This window comes from Nansenia antarctica (genome assembly GCF_963989245.1).
Source record: "Nansenia antarctica genome assembly, chromosome: 3".
Lineage (NCBI taxonomy): Eukaryota > Metazoa > Chordata > Actinopteri > Argentiniformes > Microstomatidae > Nansenia > Nansenia antarctica.
Window position 1 is genome coordinate 77,519,654 of NC_137688.1, and position 23,400 is coordinate 77,543,053.

The window sequence follows — 23,400 nt, forward strand, 5'->3', positions numbered from 1 at the left end:
ATTGCACATTTATTTAAAGTGTCGCAGTTTGCAGGCTTGAAATGTACATATTTGTGCCTCAGCACTACACCTGATTTTTTTTTCAGTCCAGCAGCTGCCATCAATCCGTCCAGACTGTCCAGGGCCCAGAACCTAGGTCTTTGCTGTGTTCAGGGCCTGGACGGCCCTGTGGTAGAAGCTGTTCTTCAGTCTGTTTGTCCTTGCGGCCAAGGTCCTGAACCGCCTTTTCGAGGGCAGCCGGGTAAGTGTTCGTACCCAGGGTGGGTTGGGTCCCTGGAGATCTTGGAGGCCTTCCTGAGACAGCGTGTGTTGTACAGCTCTTCCAGAGAGGGGAGGGGGGCGCCGGTGATCTTCTGTGCTGTTCTCACGACTCTCTGTAGCGCATTTCTCTCCGCGGTAGTGCAGCTGGAGAACCAGTTGCAGATGCCGTAGGTGAGGATGCTCTCCACTGCGCCGCGGTAGAAGGTCACCAGTATCTCCTGCTTGCTGTGTTCCTTCCTGAGGACTCTCAGGATGTATAGCCGCTGTTGTGCCTTCTTGATGGTGTCTTTTGTGTTGTCCTTCCAGGTCAGGTCATCCCGCATGTGCATCCCCAGGAATCGGAGGGTTGAGACTCTCTCCACGCTCTCTCCGTCGATGAGCAGGGGCTGGATCTCAGACTTTTTCCTCCTGAAGTCTACGATGATTTCCTGGGTCTTTGACTTGTTCAGCAGCAGGTTGTTAACCTTGCACAGCTTGCTCAGTTGCTCTACCTCATCCCTGTACGCCGCCTCGTCCCCCCCCGAGATGCATCCCACCACGGTGGTGTCGTCTGCAAACTTTACGATGGAGTTGCTGGGGTGGACGGGGGTGAAGTCGTAGGTGTAGAGGTTGTAGAGGATGGGGCTTAGCACGCAGTCCTGGGGGGACCCAGGAAGTCCTTGATCCATGCACATATAGAGTGTGGTAGACCCAGGTCTAGTAGTTTGGTCACTAGCCTGTCTGGAAGGATGGTGTTGAAGGCGGAGCTGAAGTCCACAAAGAGCAGTCTCGCGTAGCTGTTTCCCCTCTCCAGGTGGGATAGAGTGGCGTGGAGAGTCGTCGTGATGGCGTCCTCTGTGGACCTGTGGGCTCTGTAGGCGAACTGGTATGGATCCAGGTTGGGCGGGAGGCGTGTGAGTATGTGGGCTCGGACTAGTTTCTCGAAGCACTTCATGATGATTGGTGTGAGTGCCACCGGGCGGTAGTCGTTTAGGCAGCTCACCGTGCTTTTCTTCGGTACTGGGATGATAGTTTTTTTTTTTTTGTGATCAAATATGTCTTTATTTTCTTTTAAAACAAACAAACATAATGACAAAACAAGACAACAAGGCCACATCCTGCAATCAACGCCCCCAACAGCCCATACAACCACGCCACAACACACAAATTACAATATAGCTTCTAGGTATTAGGGAGTCGGGACATACATTACAAGTCGGGACCCACAACGTAAAAGAAAGTAAAACAAATAACCCCCACCCACCCACCCCAGGGACCAGAGGACAAGTCAGTTACAGTTGTGATGACCTACACTCAACTCAAAAGATTTTTCAGATCAACAGCTGTGGATATCCACAAATTAATATTTGCCTCTTTAGCACCATGCATACGGGCTGTAGAGAGTTCCAAATAAACAACATCCAAAAAACTTAAAACCCATTGTTTGAATGAAAGTGAATGTGGAGGCTTCCAACGTGTGGCAACCATTTTTTTTGCTGCCGTCAGACCAGCAAACAGAATGCGTTTTTTAGTTTGAGGGAGGAGTAACAGGGAAAGATCATTGAGGATCAATACAGAAGGAGAAGGGGGTATAGTCACAGAGAGCAGAGCAGAAAGTTTAGAAGCGACCATTACCCAAAACTCTGTAACCTCTGGACACTCCCAAATCATGTGAATAAATGTGCCCACAACCCCCAGAGGACACAGAGTACAATTGGGGTCATTTATGATTTACTGGGATGATAGTTGAGGTTTTCAGGCAGGGTGGGATGGTGGCCTGGGACAGGGACTGGTTGAAGATGTTGGTGAAAACCCCGGCCAGCTGGTCGGCGCAGTCCCTCAGCACCCGTCCCAGGACGCCATCCGGCCCCGAGGCTTTCCTGGGGTCCACCGCCTTCAGCACGCGTCTCACTTCATGCTCTGTGAGGGTGAGGCTGCTGAGAGCTGGAGAGAGTGGTGTTTGTGTTGTGGTTACCTCCGTTCGCCCCTCGTCGAACCGGGCGTAGAAGGTGTTCAGCTTTCCCGCCAGCAGGGGGTCGTCCTCTGCGGCTGTGAGCCTGTTGGCTCTGAAGTTTGTCATGTGCTGAACCCCCTGCCACATCCGCCTGGAGTCGTTGCTCAGGAAGCATTCCTCAATCTTCTCTCTGTGGTCTGCCTTGGCCGCTTTGATTCCGCTCTTTAGGTTAGCCCTGGTGGTGCTGTACAGCGGTGTGCTCTTCCCTGCGAAGAAGGCGTTGTCCCTCTCGTTGATCAGTTTTTGGACCTTCCCAGTCATCCATGGCTTCGTGTTGGGGTAGACCCGGACCCGTTTGTCCACGGTGACTGAGTTGGTGCAGTTCACTATGTGGTTCAGAACCGACGACGTGTACTGTTCCAGGTCCTCATGCTCATATTCCTGCCATGGGGTGTCATTTAGGCAGATCTGCAGTGGAGCGGACCCTTCTGGCCAGGTTCTGACAGTCTTAGTGGTGATGGGAGCACTTTTCCCCATGGTAGTGTATGCTGGGATCAGGAGGATTGACACATGGTCAGACATGCCTAGATGAGCTAGCGGACTAGCCTTGTAAGCACGTTTGATGTTGGTGTATACCTTGTCCAGTGTTTTTTCTCCTCTTGTTGCACATTTCACATGCTGATAGAACTTGGGTAGTACTGCCTTCAGGTCGACATGATTGAAATCTCCTGCTATAATGTGAATTGCCTGTGGATCTGTGCTTTGTTGACCACTGATGACTTCATATAGCCGCGCCAATGCTAGGCTACCATCCGCGCTAGGCGCAATGTAAACAGATGTAATGTACACCGCGTTGAATTCCCTCGGGAGGTATGTGGGTCGGCATTTAACAGTCAAGTATTCCAGGTCTGGGGAGCAGTGGCTACTTACAGTTTTTGTGTTTAAGCACCAGCTATCCTTCGTCGATATTATCAGGCCGCCTCCGCGGGACTTACCGCTGAGCTGCGTGCGGTCAGCGCGATGTAGAGTGCGGCCCTCCAAGCTAATCGCGGAGTCCACGATAGTTTCATTTAGCCAAGTTTCAGTGAGAATAATCACACAGCTATCTCCCACGATGTTATTTTTGGCAACTTGTAGTCTCAGTTCATCCATCTTATTCGTCAGGGACCTGACGTTGGATAGGAAAATACTCGGCAAAGCAGGTTTGTCTGGGCTTCTCCTCAGCCTGGCTAACAGGCCTCCCCTTGCTCCTCGGCGTTGTTTACAGTCTCGCCTCCGCCGCTTACGCCTTAGTGTTGGGATAGCGTAGTACTGTTCACCCGGCGACGTCGAATGGGATCCTATGTTGTTCCAAGAATTCCGCCGTTACAGTCCCCTCGTTTTTCGCACCAACTTCTAGTAAGTCTAGTCTGCTGTAGGTACTATTTACACAACCGTTCCCTATAAGTACTAAAATAAAAATTTACATACAAATGTACTTAAAAACACTAAAAAACACCAGCGTTGAAGCCACTCCAAGCCTCGCGTCTGTGCGCGCCGCCATCTTGTTTTGTTATGGATATTGGGCACTGAAGTGATGCCTCCTCTTTTGTATTGAGATATTCCTGATCCTGTCATTTTTTTTGTAAGAGTCATATATTTGATTTTTTAAAGAATAAATGTAATGGTTCAGAAAAGTGATGGTACCCAGTTTGTCATGTGAACACCTGTACACTGCACAATGTATCATGATCTGAACATATGAGATCACACATCTTATTGTTATACTGTATGTGTGTGACTACCACACCATTAAACTAAGATCATAAGATGGTTATCATAATTTTTCAAATCTTTAATAAGTAATTACAGAAAAAGTAAATGACATTTCTGTCATGGCTTCCGCATTTACGAGAGAGTCGGAATGTGAGAAAGCATAATACTTCTACATCAGTGGTCACCAACCTTTTTAAGCCCAAGATCCCTGACCTCGGCCTTGGTGAATACAAGATCTACCTATTGAAGCGTTGAGAGAAAAAGACAGCCAAGATAGTACTTTAAACTTAATGACGTTTATTTGCCTGTATTTTAATTAGATGCAATGCATTGGTCCAACATTAAATTGATGCAACAACAACAAAAAAGACTGTATCAAGCATATCAGGCAGCTGTCTTGCTTTAAGAATTGTACATAACTGAAATTCTAATCAAAGTTTGATTATGTCATTTCATTACAACACAAAAAAATAAAGGCATGGAATGGAGGAATGTATGATAAAATCATTTTGTTCATAGTAACATTAGCCAACGTTAACAAATTGACATTCTTGACATTTTGACACTTGACTGACTTAATTATTATTCTTACTTATTAACATTGACAAACATATTTACAATTAGCATTTTATAAAGTAGAACTGTAATGTGTACTTTCTCAGTCAGTGCTAAGTGCAGTCATCTTATGCAGCATCACTTTTCACATCAAAACAAAAGTAAAACTAATGTGTACTTTCTCATATTATTAACATTGACAAACATATTTACAATTATATCATTTTATAAAGTAGAACTGTAATGTGTACTTGTGTCTCAGTCAGTGCTAAGTGCAGTCATCTTATGCAGCATTACTTTTCACATCGAAACAGTCATGTTACTCACTCAAGTCAGTGTGATGGTTGTGACTGGATACTGTCTACAAGTGCTTTGTAGTTTGGCTCATAGCTACTGACTGCCAGTCTGAGACAGTCTGTGAGGTGTCTGTCAGTAAGGTGGCTCCTGTACTTTGATTTGATTATTTTCATCTGTGAAAATGACATTTCACAGAGATACGTGGATCCAAAGTAGGCACTCACTCTTAGTGCACATGCAGTGAGAAGAGGAAACTTCTCTCTGCTGACAAGTCCCCAAAAGTCACTGTCCCTTGGTGTCCCTTGGTGTGGCGTGACAGTTGGATGTCTGAGGCCATCTTTTTCAGTGTTTCATTTGGAGAAAATATTTCCATCACATCAGTGATGCATTTCTTAATAAACTCTCCTTCATTGTATGGCTTTTTAGCACGTGCAATGTTCCAGGCCACTTGATAGGACGCAAGTGACACTGTCTCTGATTGCTTAACCAATATTTGGAACAACTTGGTCTGTGTTTGTGTCTGGCTTTTCAAGCTGTTTAATTTACCATTGCGAAGTTCGGTGTCTTTTGGAAACTCCTGGTCAATGTTAGCATGCGTTGTGCTGAAATGGCGCTGGAGATTGGAAGCTTTGTAATGTGCCAACCAGGGTTTCCGTTAGAAAAATTTGCCGTCGGACATCGTGTCCGGGACGAATTCGATTTACCGGACAAACGTGATATATTCCGGTCATCATATTAAAATATAATAATTTTTTTTTTTTTCAAAATCATATTTCTTTTTTTCAAATCTAATATAGCTGTTTGTCGCGGTGATTACTGTTGTGTAGCGGCCTATATATGCCATTTAATGTCTATTTCTCATCCGATACGATTAGATGCGAGCTATATAATATATAATAATATAACATGATTTGACGCATGCGCGCTATGCCATGCGTCAAATCCAGCGCTGAACGGGCGCCTCACTGGGAACTGAACAGACAGCATCGATCAATGAACGGACTCCACATTACGTTAACTGAAGTTTGTTAAATTGTTTGGGATTAATGTGAGTTTTCTATTTTCTCTTTCCAGTTTTACCCTTTTTTTTAAATCAATAAAACAACGTCATTTCTATAACCAGGTCTCGCTGGTTGGGAAGGCATTTCGTTTAGCTCGGGAGTATGACAATGGGGAGAACATAACTGTTTATTGAGAAACAATTGATAGGCAGTCTGGGATACGTATATAAAGAAATACCACAATGTCTAGATGTATAACATTTTATTGAACAGTAACAGTGCAAGCATGTAGGCTTCTGGCGTGACACGGCTAGCCTAATTTCCGTTCATATGCCTTTTATCAGATAAAATAAAATAGAATAAAACTCTTTGAAAATAAATAGGCTTTAAATTAACTTGCAATGCGTATAGGCTAATTTCCGTTCGATGTTACAGCCTAGGGCTAGGCTATGCCTTTTCTCAGATAGATAGGGGATAGCCCTGTAAGCTCATACGGGTCTGTATGTCGTCCTGAAGACCGGCTGTTAGATCATATCGCTGAAGTTTGTCTCCATCTTAGTGTAAATGTTGTCCGTTTTGTTTGTTATCCTTGTTATTGTGCGATAAAGTTAAAGCGCTCCGCTTCGGGACACCATTTTCAGCTGAGCACCAAACACACACACACTCGTGTAACACTGCCCGAGAGAGAAGGACCCGCCCCCTTTAGTTAGCCTATAGCCTATAGGCTAACTAAAGGGGGCGGGTCCTTCTCTCTCGGGCAGTGTTCTGTGTGTGTGTTTGGTGCTCAGCTGAAAATGGTTAGAGGGAATTATTTTCACCGGACATTTATGTCCGACGAGTTTTCAACTTGTCGGACTTCCACTAATTTTACCGGACAAAGACCGGGAATTACCGGTTAACGGAAACCCTGGTGCCAACGATGTTTGGCATATCAGGCAGAATGGCTTTCCATTGCGCTCCACAAAGAAATATTCACTCTCCCACTCGGCTAAAAACTTCCTGTGCTCATCTCCATCCATACTTGCGTTTAGCTGTACATTTCTTCCCCAGTGTTTCCTCTACATGCATTTCATCGTGGCTGTCCGCCACGATGGAATTTCCTCCGCCACCATTCAGATTTCTCAAAAAAAAAAAAAAAAAAGATTTAGGCCGCTTTTCAGACCTTCACAGCGCTAGACACACCCACAAGCGCTGAAACTGGACCAGTCCGTGTGTGTCGCGAGTATTGAACTTGAGGCTGCGTTCGTAAATTCGCTCTGAGAGCCCCGGAGCGCACACTGGGTTCAACGTCATAAAGGGACCAAGTCATTTGATTGGACAAGAGGCATTCCGTGAGTGCTGATCAGATTTCCAGAGCGTATTTACGAACGCGCCCTGGCTGTCACCCGAACACCGCGAGCTAGCGTAGTGTAGTGTAGTATAGGATGCGTAGTGTAGTGTAGTGTAGGATGGAGAGAGAGAGGAGAAGCCTCTCTATGTGTTACCTATGTCCAGTGTACTAGAACCACTCTAACAGGAGTGTTTGTCCGTGAATAACACCGGCTATGCCCGGGGTAGAAACACAAGACAATTCATAGCTTTCATGTGACGTCACAGCATAGTGGAAACGCCCACCTGACGGGCAAAAGGCACTTTTTGCGGGCAAAACCCACGGGCAAAACCCACTTTTTGCGGGTTAATAACTTTGATTTCCCGTGGGTTAGGAAAATAATTCCAACGTGTCCGGAAAGAGGAGGAGCCAGGGAATCCAAAAGTTTTTGAATGGAGTCGATCCTCCACTCCTATCACAGTGGACACAGCAAGGAGCGAATTAGCGGTAGAACTCCCGAACGCCCGGTTGATCGAGTTTCGTATTAAAAGTATATGTTCTCGGGGTGTCAGCGCGGTGTGTAAGGGCTCAAAATGACCGTATACTGATGGTGAATTTAGAGAAATTAAAACTGTGTTTGTAGCACCTCCATAGCCGGTGTTATTCACGGTCAAAGCCGGTCAAGGAGGCACCCTTTGCGGCTTAATAACTTTGATTCTCCGGGGGTTACGGTAAAAATTCCAACGTGTTCGGAAAGAGGAGAAACCAGGGAATCGAAAAGTTTTTGAATGGAGTCGATCCTCCACTCCTATCACCGTGGACACAGCAATGAGCGAATTCCCGGGTAGAAATATCCCCTCGACCCGCTGTCAGCGGGAGTTCCGTCCAGCAGCGGTAGAACTCCCGAACGCCCGGTTGATCGAGTTTCGTATTAAACGTATATGTATACAACAACCTGTAGCGAATACCCTGGCAATCTAACAATTATATTAGAGTGTATAATGCATAAACTGGGCATAGTCATGGTCTTTGCTTGGCTGGCTGGCTGCATTAACCTGTTGTTGTTACTTGTATGTTCATTACGTTACTTCAAATGAATGCCCCCTAAGTCAAATCCATCAACTGAAGATAACTCGTGAGTTTAGAATGAGAAGGTTCTATCTCCGTTTAGAATGATAAGGTTCTATCTCCGTTTAGAATGATAAGGTTCTATCTCTGTTTAGAATTATAAGGTTCTATCTCCGTTTAGAATGAGAAGGTTCTATCTCCGTTTAGAATGATAAGGTTCTATCTCCGTTTAGAATGATAAGGTTCTATCTCCGTTTAGAATGATAAGGTTCTATCTCCGTTTAGGGTAGTTCAGAGATATTGAGCGTCAAAGTTTTGACATTCCATTATGTTTTGTGAGATGGAACCTTTGTATTTTATTAACCGTTTGCGTCCACTCGCCATGTTGCTATGATACTTTTTGCCCGTCAGGTTGGTGGTTGCTAGGGAAGAAACCACGTGACTGAAAGCTATGAATAGCTGGATAAGGTCTACAGGGTCATTTTAAGCCGTCGACCAGCCCTCTACGACCACGGGAAGTCATGTTAAAAGTGAAGATACTTCTGTTAAACTAAGCTAAGCTAAACATCGCTAATCGCTAACTCCCTCCTGGGCTTAAAGTGACAAGTAATAACGTTGTGAAAAAAACCGTCAGATCAGTGTTTTTGTTTTTATTGACAACGGAATTACATGCTGGAAAAACATGCAGACACAGACAATAAGAGACACACGGGAGAAGTACAGGAAAACATTTTATTTTTTTGGGCCATTGGGGAGTTTTGGCTGAAATTACGTCGTTGTTTTGAGCGCGCGTGCGCGTTTCATGCGCGTGCACGCGAAAAAAATCGCGAGCGCGGTCAGCACTACCCGCCACCATTGTAAAAATTCCTGGAGGAAACACTGTTCCCTGACATTTTTATTTTGTTGTTGTTATCTGTAATTTGTCAATAAATGAACTGTCAAAAAGCTGTGTTACGTGACAGCTTCTCCTCAGAACGGACAATTAGGGAACAGTGTTGCCTGATTTGGCCGATTCCAGCCCAATCGAGCTACTTATGATCACTCTGGGTGGGTTTTTAGACTCTGGTTGGGCTGAAAAATCAATCCAATCTGGCAACACTGTTAGTGACTCGAGATGATCCTTGAAAAAAAAGTATCGGGTTACAGCAGCGTGCAGCAAGACAGAGGCCGCGTTCGTAAATTCGCTCTGAGAACGTTGGTGCCTCCACGTCTCTTGTCCAATCAAATTACTTGGTTCCATTATGACGTTAAACCCAGTGTGCGCTCCGGCGAATTTACGAACGCGGCCTGTCAGAGAGAGCGCTACACCAACACTTTTAATGAATGGATTGAAGAGCCGCACACAGACAGCCAAAGAGCCGCCGCGGGTTGGCCACCCCTGATCTACAGGGAAAGTCTCAAAGATCTACCAGTCGATCGCGATCGACGGGTTGGTGACCACTATTCTACATGATCCATTTTTAAAAGCGTATTATTCCTATATTAAAATAACACATTTTATGCTGATGAGAATTGTATTCCAACTTCATATCCCTTATGTTTCTAATGGACAATGTTCTACCCGTCCTGGCTACTGGACTGCAATTGTGGCAGTCAATTATTTGACCCAGGGTTGCCAGATGGGGCGTATTCCCGACGAATGGGTTACTTTTGATCACATTTTATTTTACTAATAAATATAGTAAAGAAATCTTCAGTCTTGAGTTACACCTGTCACATCACACGACACTGAGAAGGCAACATGACACGATAAAGAAAACAGCGGTCGGGGGGGAAGTCATGTCTTATGTGTCCCGTTTCTATTTGTCAGGAAGGCATGTGGAGTCGTGACACCAGTTCAAGCACTTTGGACCTCTTGCTGCAGGGCGAGTCTTTGGCAGCGTGTGGGGTCATATCCAAACCATACAAGTGCTCCAGGTTAAGGTTAGGGTTAGGGTTAGGGTTAGGGTTAAGGTTAGGGTTAGGGGTTAGGGTTAGGGTTAGGGTTAGGGTTAGGGTTAGGGTTAGCAGGGTTAACATTCAATTTGTCACATTGTATACCCACAAATACATTTCAGAACTTTAGGAGTTGTTTAAACTTGAACTCTGTATATTTACACTGTGTTGCCCAGTCAATAAACATGTTTTTCGCCAACCAATCAGGTAGCGGTATTGCCCTGCCTTCCCCTACCATCCTAAGTTTCGCAAATTCGCTCAAACAGACGTTGGACGAACTTCTTCTGTGTTCTGGAATAATACGGTATTTTATATCTATATATATATACTCACACACGACATACCTATACAAACTAAGGATATGTAAACAAACACCTTATCTGTCACTGAATTAGCTATTTGTTTGATCAGAACTTCCTTTATTTTTCGAACAGTGCAATTACATACCCAGCCATCACCTTGTCTCGAGACGTCTTAAGACACATCTTGACAGACAAAATGTCTTATTTGGGTTAATTAAGACATCTTAAGACACATTTGATGATATTTTGGTTAATTAAGACATCTTAAGACATCTCAAGGTGACAAGGTGATGGCTGGGTGGGTATGTACCATACGAGCTGCTAGCTAGCTAGCTCAGCAGACACGTCGACGCCCCGGCGCTCTCAGAGCTCATTTACGAACGCGGCCTTTTGTTACCAGGCTTGTATTATATCATATATATTATATTCCTTAAGTCATTGAACAATAAGTCATTGATATAAGTAATTGATTCCATAAGTATTTGAATAATATCGATGATTCGGTGACAGTCCATCTATCCACCATCATCACCTATGCTACCTGTCGAGTCAGTTGGCTAGCTGAAGGTGATTCAGAGATTCATATCAATTGAGTTGACACGTATTTGACACTTGAGTGACATTCTTGGCATGGATTGTTTAATGTATCTAGCAAGCTACAGACTACAGGTATATAACAATATAATATAGAGGTTTGTCCCGTTTCCATGGGAATGTCTTCATCATATTTTCATACATTGTTGCTGGGTCATTCTGTCCTTATGCAGACTATGAGCTGAACATTGACTGTGTGAAGAGGTGGAGACACTTCTATTCACACCAAAGCGTTCCTGTCTTGCTGTCATAGCCAGCTCAACCACGTTGGCAGAATCATCACTTTAGTTTATTGTTGTGTGTGTGGTGGGGGCTGTAGTATTATTGTTATTATTATTATTTTAGCTCTATTCTCCAACAGTTTGGATTTGAAATCAAACAATTACTGTGAGGTTAAAGTAGAGATTCTCAGCTTTAATTCAATGTTTTCTTTTTCTTGGGTTCACCATTTAGAAAGTGCAATGTTTTTTGACATACTCCCCCTATTTCAGGGCTAGAGTAAAGGTATTGGAAAAAACATATAATGTCCACATGAAGTAGGCTACTCATGTTTAGCATTTGTTCAACAATACTTTGCTGCAATAACTGGCTGAAGTCACTGACTCTTCCGGATGCTTTTTGCCTAAAATCGTATCATCACCGCTTTTTGACTCTGAAATAAGTTGCTATGGCGATGCTCTGCTATGTTTGGGGTCATTGCCTTGCTGTATGATGAGGGGTCATGGTCAGGTTTAGGGGTCATGGTTAGGTTTAGGGGTCAGGGTCAGGGTTAGGGGTCAGGGTCAGGGTTGGGGGTCAGGGTTAGGGTCAGGGTTATGGGTCAGGGTTAGGCCCTGTGGTGAAGCTCCTCCTCCTCCCATGATGCACTGCAGCGGCTGGGCTTCTAAACAGCGGCGTGTGTCTCTGTCTCTCTCTGTCTCTCTAACTCTGTCTCTCTGTCTGTCTCTCTGTCTGTCTCTCTCTGTCTCTCTAACTCTGTCTCTCTGTCTGTCTCTCTCTGTATGTCTCTCTCTGTATGTCTCTCTCTCTAACTCTGTCTCTCTCTGTCTCTCTAACTCTGTCTCTCTGTCTGTCTCTCTCTGTATGTCTCTCTGTATGTCTCTCTCTCTCTAACTCTGTCTCTCTCTCTCTGTATGTCTCTCTCTGTATGTCTCTCTCTCTAAACCAGTGGTTCTCAACCTTTTTTGGGCCAGCGCCCCCCTGTCCATTATCCAGGTCTCTTACCGCCCCCCCCCCCATCAAAAAAAGGAGGCCTATTTTCTTCCCTAAATATTAATGTTGACTAATATTCTGTGTTATATCATTTAAAAAGCATGTCACTGAATGCCAAATAATAGATTGGATTTAACTGGGCAGTTGGAATATCATTATCATTAGTTTATCAGAGAGCAGAAAAGCCATGTGAATAAAAATGCTGTTTCTGAGTGTTAAACAAACTCAGACAACATCAGAGAATACAAACAGACTGCTACGGAACAGCAGCAATTTCACACATGTCCGATGCAGAACAAACAGTAGGCTGCAGAACTGTACATTACAACTAACATTGTTAGTTGTTTTAAGTGTGCTGGTGTTGCATTTCTCCAAATTGATGCTAATATTTATTCATTTTTGATTGGACTTTGGGGGGGGGGGTGTCACAATATGGCGGCAAACGCTAGGGGGCTATTATTTAAATATTTTATTTAGTATTCTATGGTATTATTTTCATAAACTGACCACTTCGAATTTCTCATATCAAAACATATCAAAACATAACAAAGTTACAAAGTTCAGAGCTCTGCGCTCTGGGAGCGCTCAGAGATGGGTGCTCTGACAGAAAACACGGTTTTGTCCGAGCAAACTGACCGTTCGTGCATTTATAACACTGATGACAGCTGATCAATACAAAAGACGCTGCAGCTGATGCGTTCGTTTCCAGGACATCACAAGAGGAGCAACATATCACAAAAAAGTGATCGTATATTTTAGTTTGCAAACACATCGCAATGCTAACCTCAGAATGGCACTAGGGATAACATCCACAACAACACTTAACAGTAATACATTTATGTAATATACTGTGATGAACCTGCGAGGGGAGGGGACATTCGTAGCTGATTTCTCTAGGTTCGATTATTGGTAAGCGACAGAGAACTTTCAGGACTGGTTTATTACGATCACTTTTTTGAGATAGGTTGTTCCTGCTGTGATGTTCTGGTATGGTGGTATGCAGGGGCGGACAGGGATCAAAAAACAGCCCTGGCATTTGCGACAACAGCCCTATTTCCAAACGCAACACGCAACACGGATTGTTAACATAAAAAGTCAGAGGACAGATGCCAAACTACCGACATGTTTGCTGTAATTATGTTTACAGTAGGCAGTCATCAGTCAATATCTCTTTCAATAGCCTTTTCACACCGAATGTATTTTTTTGTGCTATTTTCGGCCCAATACATGCGAATTTCGGTGCATTCCTACTTCCAACTACACTTCCTCCCTGCATCCTGTTGTTGCACATTAACTGCATCGCTCTCATCAAATTCCCCCATTCTGAAAATTAGTGATGCTCCGATCTGATCGGCGCTGATCGGTATCGGCCGATATGGCCTTGATCGGTTTTGATCGGAGTTCTCAAAACGGCCGATCAAACCCGACCGATCACAAGATGGCCGATCAAACCCAGTTTACAAGATGGCGTCGCCAGTCTGGAAATATTACACCGTGTCGGAAAGAGACAACAAATATGCCGTTTGTAATGCCTGTTCAAAAGAAATACCTCGGGGAGGAACGGACGCAAGGTCTTTCAATACAACGAATATAATACGGCATTTGAAGGCTTGTCATACGAAGGAATATAACGAGTTTAATACATTGGCGAGCGCTAAGGCCAGAGAGAAAGAGTCGTCGAAAGAACGTTCGACACCACTCACTCAGCTTACTCTTACCGAGACATTGCAACGACAGCAACCATACGGCAACGACCACAAGAAACGAAAGGAAATAAATGCGAAAGTAATAGAATTCATATGCCTTGATCAGCAGCCCCTGTCTGTTGTGGAAGACGCCGGGTTCAAACGCCTTGTTTCCTGCCTGGATCCACGCTATACGCTGCCGGGGCGAAAATATTTCACTGATGTTTGCCTGCCGGAATTATATAACACTGTCTACACATACATCGGGAGCCTAGTGAAGGACAACATCGCGTCAATCAGCTTCACGACTGACATTTGGAGTTCGAGTGTCAGTCCTGTGTCTATGCTGAGCCTGACTGCGCAGTTTATCAACGCAAACTTTGAGCTGACTAAAGTGGTGCTTCACTCTCAAGAATTCCCTGGGTCACACACCGCAGAGGCACTTGCTGCAGCTTTCACAGACATGCTCAACGCCTGGGAAATCCCAAAGGGAAAGGTGCACGTTATCCTACGGGATAATGCCAGGAACATGGAGAAGGCTATGAGGGACGCGCGTTTACCAAACCTACCGTGCATGGCTCACACACTCCAGCTCGCTGTGCATGAGGGGGTTTTGGCACAGCGTGCCGTCATTGATGTCATCGCAAGTGGAAGACGGATCGTCGGTCATTTCAAACATTCCCAGGTAGCTTACTCCCGACTGTTCGGTATTCAAAAACAAATGAATCCGAACCAGCCACCCAAAAGGCTACAACAGGATGTACCAACCCGCTGGAACAGTACGGTTGCCATGCTAAAAAGTTTACTGGAACAGAAGCGTGCCCTATGTGCTTATGCAGCTGATTTTGAATTGCCTTCCACGTTGGCCGTCCATGAGTGGAAATTGGTGGAAAATCTGATTTCAGTGCTAGACCCCTTTGACGAGCTCACAAAAACGATAAGTTCATCAACTGCATCAGCTGCAGATGTTATACCATCCATCAGAGCTTTAACTCGTCTTCTTGAAAAAACAACAGAGAGTGACCACGGTGTGAAGACAGCCAAAGCCACGCTCCTGGAAGCTGTCAAGAGGAGATTCAGTGACATTGAATCTGAGCGCCTGTACACCATCGCTACACTCCTTGATCCAAGGTGAGAACTCCACAGGGAGAGATTCTTATGCGTATTAGCTTTGGCCTAAACATTATTGATAAAAGGGGCTATGCTTAAGTTAAAGGTAAAATATAAATACTGTGTTGTGTTATCCTGTAGTGTACGATGGTTTGCATTTAAAAAGCAGTTAATCGATTCTTAACTATAAATAAATAAATAGAATGCTATGGGGCCAAGCCCATGCCTAATTAATTCATAAATATAATACAAATGCTATGGGGCCCCGCCCAGGCCTAATTAATAATAAAATAGTTAAGCATAACCTACAAAATGCATTAAATACATTAATTAATGTTGCCTTTTATTTCTCTCATAATAAAAAATAGGTATAAAGACAGATATTTCCCCATCGCACTCAAGCCACAGATGCGCAGGCTGCTTTCTGATGTCCTGGCTGCTGCAGCAGAGCAAGAGACGGACAGTTTGGCAGTGAGTGAGCCCCCACAGAAGGTACATTTACATTTACATTTTTGGCATTTAGCAGACGCCTTATTCCAAAGCGACTTACAATCAATACATTTGAATACTAAGCATGTGAATCAGCAGTCCACCATTCGTTGCAGGAAGAGTACTCTAGCTCGGGCCCGGGGCCACTGATGGAAGGAAAAACCTTCTCCCTATTATCGCCTTCTACTAAAACTTTTTTATTTTTTATTTTATTTTTTAGGTACCACGAGCTGGCTCCTTGCATGCTATGCATGCTGAACTGTTGGCTGAAGAAGATGGGCCACAGCATGTGTGCGGCAGTGGTGACATCAACCCAAGAGCATCACAGGTTAATCTCTACCTATCAGAGGCAGTTATCCCAGACGGTAATGGACAGCCTCTTGCTTTTTGGAAGGCCAACAAAGGCCGCTTTCCTGCTCTTGCACAAGCAGCACGAGTCTTCCTCTGTGCACCTTGCACAAGTGTAGATAGCGAGCGACTTTTCAGCATAGCAGGACATATTTTAGACGATAAGAGGAACAGGCTGAGTGGCAAAAATGCTGAGATGCTTGTATTTCTCAAGGCTAATCTGCCAGTGATGCTGCTTAATCAGAAGTAAGGTTTGAGTCTGAAATCTCCTTCGGTGCAATGTTTTGTTTTATTGATTATTGCTGACTTGCTGTCTTATCTCCTCCTATATGACTTGAAACTGACTGACTTGAAACAGTATTTATTTTATATTTGGCTATAGCCTGTTTATGTTGCAGTTTAGTTTGGGTATGTTTATTGTTCCTCAGGAAATGTTTATTGTTTATTGTTCCTCAGGAAAGCTACAGTATAAGCTCCAAGTTCTCTAAGAGCCCCTAGTTCCTCTCATTCGAGTGGAATGTTGCACATTTGATGTCATGTGACAGTGTACATTTTATTTATTATGATTTTTATTTTCACATTTTATTTATTATGATTTGTATGTTCCTGAAGTAAGCTACAGGTGGTTGTGAATTCAATAAAACAGATGGTTGTCAATTCATGATACTTTCTCATCTCCTAATTTCATTTGAATACTTAATATACAATATCAATGGTGTTAAGAATAATTAAAAACATAATTAATGCTACACAATAAATAGAATGAATGAATGAATGAATGGTCTTTATTGTCATTGCTATAGTACAGGTACCAAACAACGAAATTTAGGAGGGGTGGCTCCCCTGGTGCTAGGAAAGAAGAAAAAAAAAAAAAAAAGCTTCAATTGCCATTTTCGACGCTGTGATCGGTGATCGGTGATATCGGATCGGCAGATCACTGGTTCCAGTGATCGGTGATCGGTGATCGGCACCAAAAACCCTGATCGGAGCATCACTACTGAAAATGAAAGCAGTGTAACGTTAACTGCTGTTATAAACGGAATGATGACATGAGGTGCGTCCACTGGCGATACAGAGCTGACTACGATAGTTATGGAGATACTCCAGTTCTATGAGTGGAGCGGAGCCCCATAGGGGAGCTCTGCTCCTATTGGTTTACCCCGCTACCTAAAGCTCTGCTCCTATTGGTTTAGGCGGAGCTCTGCTCCTATTGGTTTACCCCGCTACCTAAAGCTCTGCTCCTATTGGTTTAGGGCCCTGGGCATCCGCGATGCAGAACTGCGTGGATGGCCCGGCCGATATAAAATGTTTTGGGCCGCGGTCTGCTGAAATAAGTTATTTTCAATGAAAATCACCAGAGACAAAATTACAAATATATATATATATTTTTTTTATATAATACATTCTGAGCGGCCCAGAGTCTCGCGGCCCTCCTGGCATTTGCCAGGCTTGCCCGGTGGCCAGTCCGCCACTGGTGGTATGGTATTAGCACTAATTTTAACTAAATTAAATAAGCTGTATTGAAAGGAAGCGAACGAAGCGAACGCAACAATTACAATGAGCCCACAAACTGAAACATATGTCACTCAAGCATAGCCTACAAGGAAAACACTCATAGAAGTTGGGCATTGGTCAACATGACGTTACAGATGGGATGAACCGGGGTTCTTTCTATCGTAGCATAGTATTGCAATTTCTGCACTGTACATGAACTGTCAAGATTCTTCTACAATGCAGCTTACCCAGACACATTGGAAACTATCAAAAGCTCTGCCTTTGCTAGCTGAGTTTTTAGCTTCATCTTCTTGATGACACTCACTTTTATTTTTTGGGGCGCTGCGCTACGTGTGTCTGCGTCACAGAGCCCGGCCAAGTTCAGAGCGCTCAGAGATGGGTGCTCTGACTGAAAACACGGTTTGTCCGAGCGAATTGACCGTTCGTGCATTTACGAATGTGCCCGTAATAACACAGCTGTTTTTCATGAGAAAAATACTTTATGCGTAAACGCCCCCCAAGAACACCTCAACGCCCCCCTTTAAAAAATATTTGCTCCGGCGCCCCCCGATGTTGTCTGAACGCCCCCGTTGAGAAACGATGATCTAAACCCTTCCTCCAACTTGGATCTGGATACCCTCAAATTAAAGAGGGTGTTTGACAGTCTGCACTTTAAGGCCATATTCATTCTATGACTATAACTTGAGTATGTTTTGGTAAACAACTAAAATAACAACAGTTCTGTCAAAGAGTCCAAATGGACCTAACTGTAGCTTGGCTACTGTTTTCCAATTCTGGAAAAATAAATGTTCAATGTTTTGATTAAATTCCGTCACTCTGTTTTAATATTTTGATCATCTGTGTTGGTAGGATTCCCTGCACTGTGAACTGTCCATCTGGGCAGAGAGATGGAGGCTTCTGCTTACTCAGTGTCAGAGAGCCAGAGGACACACCTTGGGTCCCCTGATGCAGAGGCAGAAGGACAGAACCACCGGAAGGACAATCTTATTAGGCTCCAGCCACCACCACCACCACCACCTCCCACCCACAGGAACCATCACTCTCCCAACATTAAAGAAGAGTACGACACACCGTGGGACAGGTTTCTACGGGACTTTATCAAAAACCAAAAGGCCAAAGATGAGATGCTCAGCAGAGAAACGTCAGGGTGTCACCTCTCTGAAGCAGCGAATGACATGGATAGTGACAGTAATGACATGGATAGTGACAATAACGGCAGTTCAGAGGTCAAGACTGGAGGTCAGGAGGTCAAGATCGAAGAGTGCTATGGTAGGAATTCCTCTCAGCAAAGGCCAACCACAGGCCGCGCTAGAGCTGACCAATCACATCCTGAGTCAGGTGGTCACAAGAGCAGCTCAGTGATTGGATTACAGGAGCAGCAGAGAAGGACAGCAGCAAAGGAGCAAAGGAAACATAGTTGTGGTCATGAGGACATGCGCCAGTGCTACGTCCAGTGTGGGAAGAAACTAAACACGGCGGATATTGTGAAAATACAGCAGCGAATTAGAAGACCAGACCAACACCGTTGTGCTACAACTGATCAGTAAGTCACACATGCTGCTAACACTAACACATGCTGCTAACCCCTAACACATGCTGCTAACCCCTAACACATGCTGCTAACCCTAACACATGCTGCTAACCCTAACACATGCTGCTAACCCTAACACATGCTGCTAACCCTAACACATGCTGCTAACCCTAACACATGCTGCTAACCCTAACACATGCTGCTAACGCTAACACATGCTGCTAACCCTAACACATGCTGCTAACGCTAACACATGCTGCTAACGCTAACACATGCTGCTAACCCTAACACATGCTGCTAACCCTAACACATGCTGCTAACCCTAACACATGCTGCTAACCCTAACACATGCTGCCAACGCTAACACATGCTGCTAACGCTAACACGTGCTGCTAACCCTAACACATGCTGCTAACGCTAACACATGCTGTGGATCCTGTCCACAAGTGTCCTGTTCAATAATTCACCATAGGGTGCCAGGTGTACAGTATGCTAATGGTGGTCATTGAATTGATATGATGAGTCATACTGCAGGTGCATGACTATAATCATACTGCAGGTGCATAAGTCCATTTGTATTTGTATTAGCTCAGTATTTACACATTTCAACAGCAGCTTAACAGTTATTAAAGGGCAGTTGGTAATTAAACAGTTGGTAGTTAAAGGGCAGTAGGTAATTAAACAGTAGGTAATTAAACAGTAGGTAATTAAACAGTTGGCAATTAAACAGTAGGTAATTAAACAGTTGGTAATTAATCAGTTGGTAGTTAAACAGTTGGTAATTAAACAGTTGGTAGTTAAAGGGCAGAACTAGGGATGCACGATATGCATTTTTTTCCTACCGATACCGATGTTTACCCGCTTCTCGTGGCCGATAACCGATATGAGAACAGATATAATTTCACAGTTGATAACCTGTAGTTCATGCACACCTGAAGGTAAGAAAGGCTATGTAGTGAGCAAAGATTGATGATTTAATATTCCATAGTGATCTCACCAAATCTAACTTACATCACTATTGTTAACACAACAAAGAGAACACTTCTGACTCTTCAAATGTTCATTTATTATTTCCTCTAACAAACAGAATCTGTTATAGACACTGTGCACAATGCTTTTTTTAGCCAAGATCTGGCCTCCTTTTATGAAAACAAAAAAGGCTCACCTAAGAGTAATTAGATCAAAAAAGTGTCAAAAATAAAGTGCATCTTGTCTATCCCTGTAAATTGAAAATGCATAAATAAAATATCAAAAAATAAATAAATAAAGTGCATCAGTCAATACAAAAATAAGGGTTAGGGTTAGAACCAAAAGTTTTATAGAACTTTTACAGAAACTAGTGCCAAATGGCTGCTTAGTCTGCAGATAAACAGAATGACAAAAGGCACATAGTAGGCTATACTAGTATGCTTAATAAAGCAACTGAAAAGGGCTGGGCTATGCTACTTTATGCGACTGTATCGTACAGAGCAGGCAGGCACACGTCTGCAAAATAGCGGCGGCTTGGGAGTGTATACCGGGGCTCTAAATGTGAAATTAGCTGGCGAAATCCTTTATCTTCTACTACAGAGAAAGGCGGGTCGTCGAGGGCCATAAACTCCATAATTTTTTCATTGATTGCTTGAGCCTTTGAGCTGTCTCGAGTAAACTTCCTGCAGTTTTCAAATGCGTGTTCAATAGGCACAGCAGCTTTTTTTTTTCGCGGCTAGGCTACCTTCTGCTACTAGTGCTTGATATTCCTTCCATACAGCGTGCTTGCAATGGTGAATCTTAAGGTGACTTATGAGATTCGTTGTGTTGTAACTCGTAGACCTTTGCCCTCCTCTCCGAACTTTTGTCGAACATGTGTTGCAAATTGCAAACGCACTATCTGCCTCAGAAACTCTGAAGAATGTCCACACCGGGGAAGACATGTTTCGCTCTCGTCTCTACACTGCGTGGCTGTACGCAGGCGCAGCATCATGAGCGCGGAAACCGGAAGCAGAAATATTTCCGGCTTCATATTATCGGCTCTATATCGGCTAAAATTGTATAAAACCGATAAATATTTAATAACATTAATTTCCCATTATCGGGCCGATAAATATCGGTGCCGATAATATCGTGCATCCCTAGGCAGAACTATAAGCATGTCTAACAGATGAATGTCATGTATGATAAGGCAGCAAGCTGGCTTGGAAGGGAGCTGCCAGTCAAGCGTGCAAAGGCCACGCCCACACAGCCTCAGAACTGTCTGACCAGGAAGTAGAGCCTAACTAGAAGATTCTTTTCATAGTTTATTATGTGTTAACATTTTTCCTGGACACAAAATACAATTGGAACCATTTAATGTTTACTTTCCAGACCCTTTAATTACAGCAAATGCCATCAGTAATATTATTATTGCATTTGCAGGACGTGTCCTGTCAGTCTAGATGGGAGTTCAGTGAACTGTTTGTCTGTCATGTCTAATCGACCTGCGTTGTTTCTGCCTCCAGTGTTTCTAGCCGCAGGTCCTCTTCAGCTGTAACCATGGTAACCATGTATGAACCAGAATGCACCGAGTCCCCTGGATCTGGCCGTGGTTCTCCAGCCCTGAAAAGCCCACAGTGGGGTCCAGAGATGGTGGCAGTGAAGCTGGAGGAAGAGGATGTAGAGGAGAATGGTGTGATGGTGAAAAGCCCACAGTGGGGTCCAGAGATGGTGGCAGTGAAGCTGGAGGAAGAGGATGTAGAGGAGAATGGTGTGATGGTGAAAGAAGAGGATGGAGGAGACCAAAGGAGGGAGGAGGGAGTGACGGTGAATCAAGAGGACAGAGGAAGAGTGGAGATGAAAGACAGTGAGATGGATGGTAAGTCTTTGTTATTGGTGAGTGTCATTGCACTATTGTAAAACCAATGCTGCCAGTGCAGTGTAAGTCAGTCAGTACCTGCATCATCTGACAGTCCTGCTCTCTCCCACTGTGTGGGGTTGATATATCAGGGCTAGTTCCCCAATCTAACCCAGTCCTGGACTACAGGACAGCCACATGTTAACACCGTTATCCCCAATCTAACCCAGTCCTGGAGGCCGTTCCACTAAAGTGGATTAGTATATCGGCGATTGAAATAAATCAGGCGATCAGGCAACTCGGGATTGGAATTCAAGCCTCAGGTGATTCCTCGAACGAGGATCAGGCTTGTGTCATGAGTGTTCACAGAACACCGACTTAGAAATCCTCGATATGGGCGCGTGCACGCAGACATAAAGAGCCCCGAAGAGTCGATCTGTCGAAATAAAGATACTCCACTCTGCAGGGGTCCTACATTTGCGCAGCATTCCGAATTATTGATCTTTATGAAGACGGAAAAATAAGATGTAAAATAGTGCAATACTGCCGCAATTAACAAGGCGAGGGAAATGGTTTGGCAAGAAATTGCTGACCGATTAAATGCGTAGGTCATACTAGCCCCAGTTATTGTTATATGTTCATATTTTAATAAATGAATATTTACTACTGTGGTGATATCCGCAGCAGGCTACAAGCCGTCATATCGTCACAATGGCCTAGTGGTATCGACCGCTGCTATAGTATTTATTCGTCTTTTTAAATCGGTGGTTCAAATCCTTCTTCAGACACACTTTTTACAGCATTTCGTTGTCTGAATCTAATCTAAAATCTCATCTAAAAAAGTATGTAGGCTATAAAATTGTGGTGCAGGCTAATTTACAAGAACTGACACGATTACAATGGTGTTTGAAGCCTTTGCATGAAATCTTTGGTTAAATGTAAAAAAATAAATAATAATACATATTCAAGTCTCGAACTCGCAACCTTCGGAACTCTAGCTGGTTGCCTTAACCACTGCGCCAGCCAGACCGCTGTGTCAAAAGCAATGCAAGTTAATAGACATACCTATTTATTTTATTTTATTTCTTACACTTTTTAATTTATTTATCTATCGATCTATCGATCTATCTATCTATCACACTATCAAATTATCTATCTATCACACAGTCAAACTATCTATCTATCTACAGTGTTTCCTCCAGGAATTTTTACGATGGTGGCGGGTAGCGCTGACCGCTGAATTTCAGCCAAAACTCGAGGATGGCCAAAAAAAATACTTCTCTCCTGCTCCAGGCTTTTTTAAAAGGCAATTTTAGCAGATTCAAAACACGAAATTCTGTGCTCACTACCTTTTCCAGTTGAACATAAACTAAACTTTTTTTAAAAACATTTTAAATGCTGCTATTGTTTGCGAAGTTACAAGATCGTTAGCCCGCAGCGCAGAGCGCACAATGTATACGAGTTGACTCGCTGGAACGAGACAGGCCGCAAGACCACCACACACGTGCCATATCATACCGTCTCATCATATTATTACATCGTATTTATCATCATATTTTTCACTATGTGTGGTTACCTGACCATCTTCCTCATCTTCTGGTACTTTTCGTTTGAAATACTTTAACAAACTCATCTGAAAATGGAACCAGGAATTTATGAACACATAGCTAGCTAACATTGCTAGCTAACAT

At 43.8% G+C, this 23,400-nt stretch overlaps 1 protein-coding gene across 1 annotated transcript in view; it reads right to left on the reverse strand.

The window, feature by feature from the left end:
* The window catches only part of LOC308154430 (creatine kinase, testis isozyme-like), a gene marked incomplete at both ends in the record, with an annotated part of 34,608 nt that extends 20,031 nt beyond the window's left edge, over window positions 1-14,577 (reverse strand). The window contains one exon of the mRNA XM_080527591.1: window positions 14,477-14,577. Coding sequence (XP_080383717.1) covers window positions 14,477-14,577 — 101 coding nt within the window. The remainder of the gene's footprint in view (window positions 1-14,476) is intronic.
* Window positions 14,578-23,400: the final 8,823 nt, after the last annotated feature.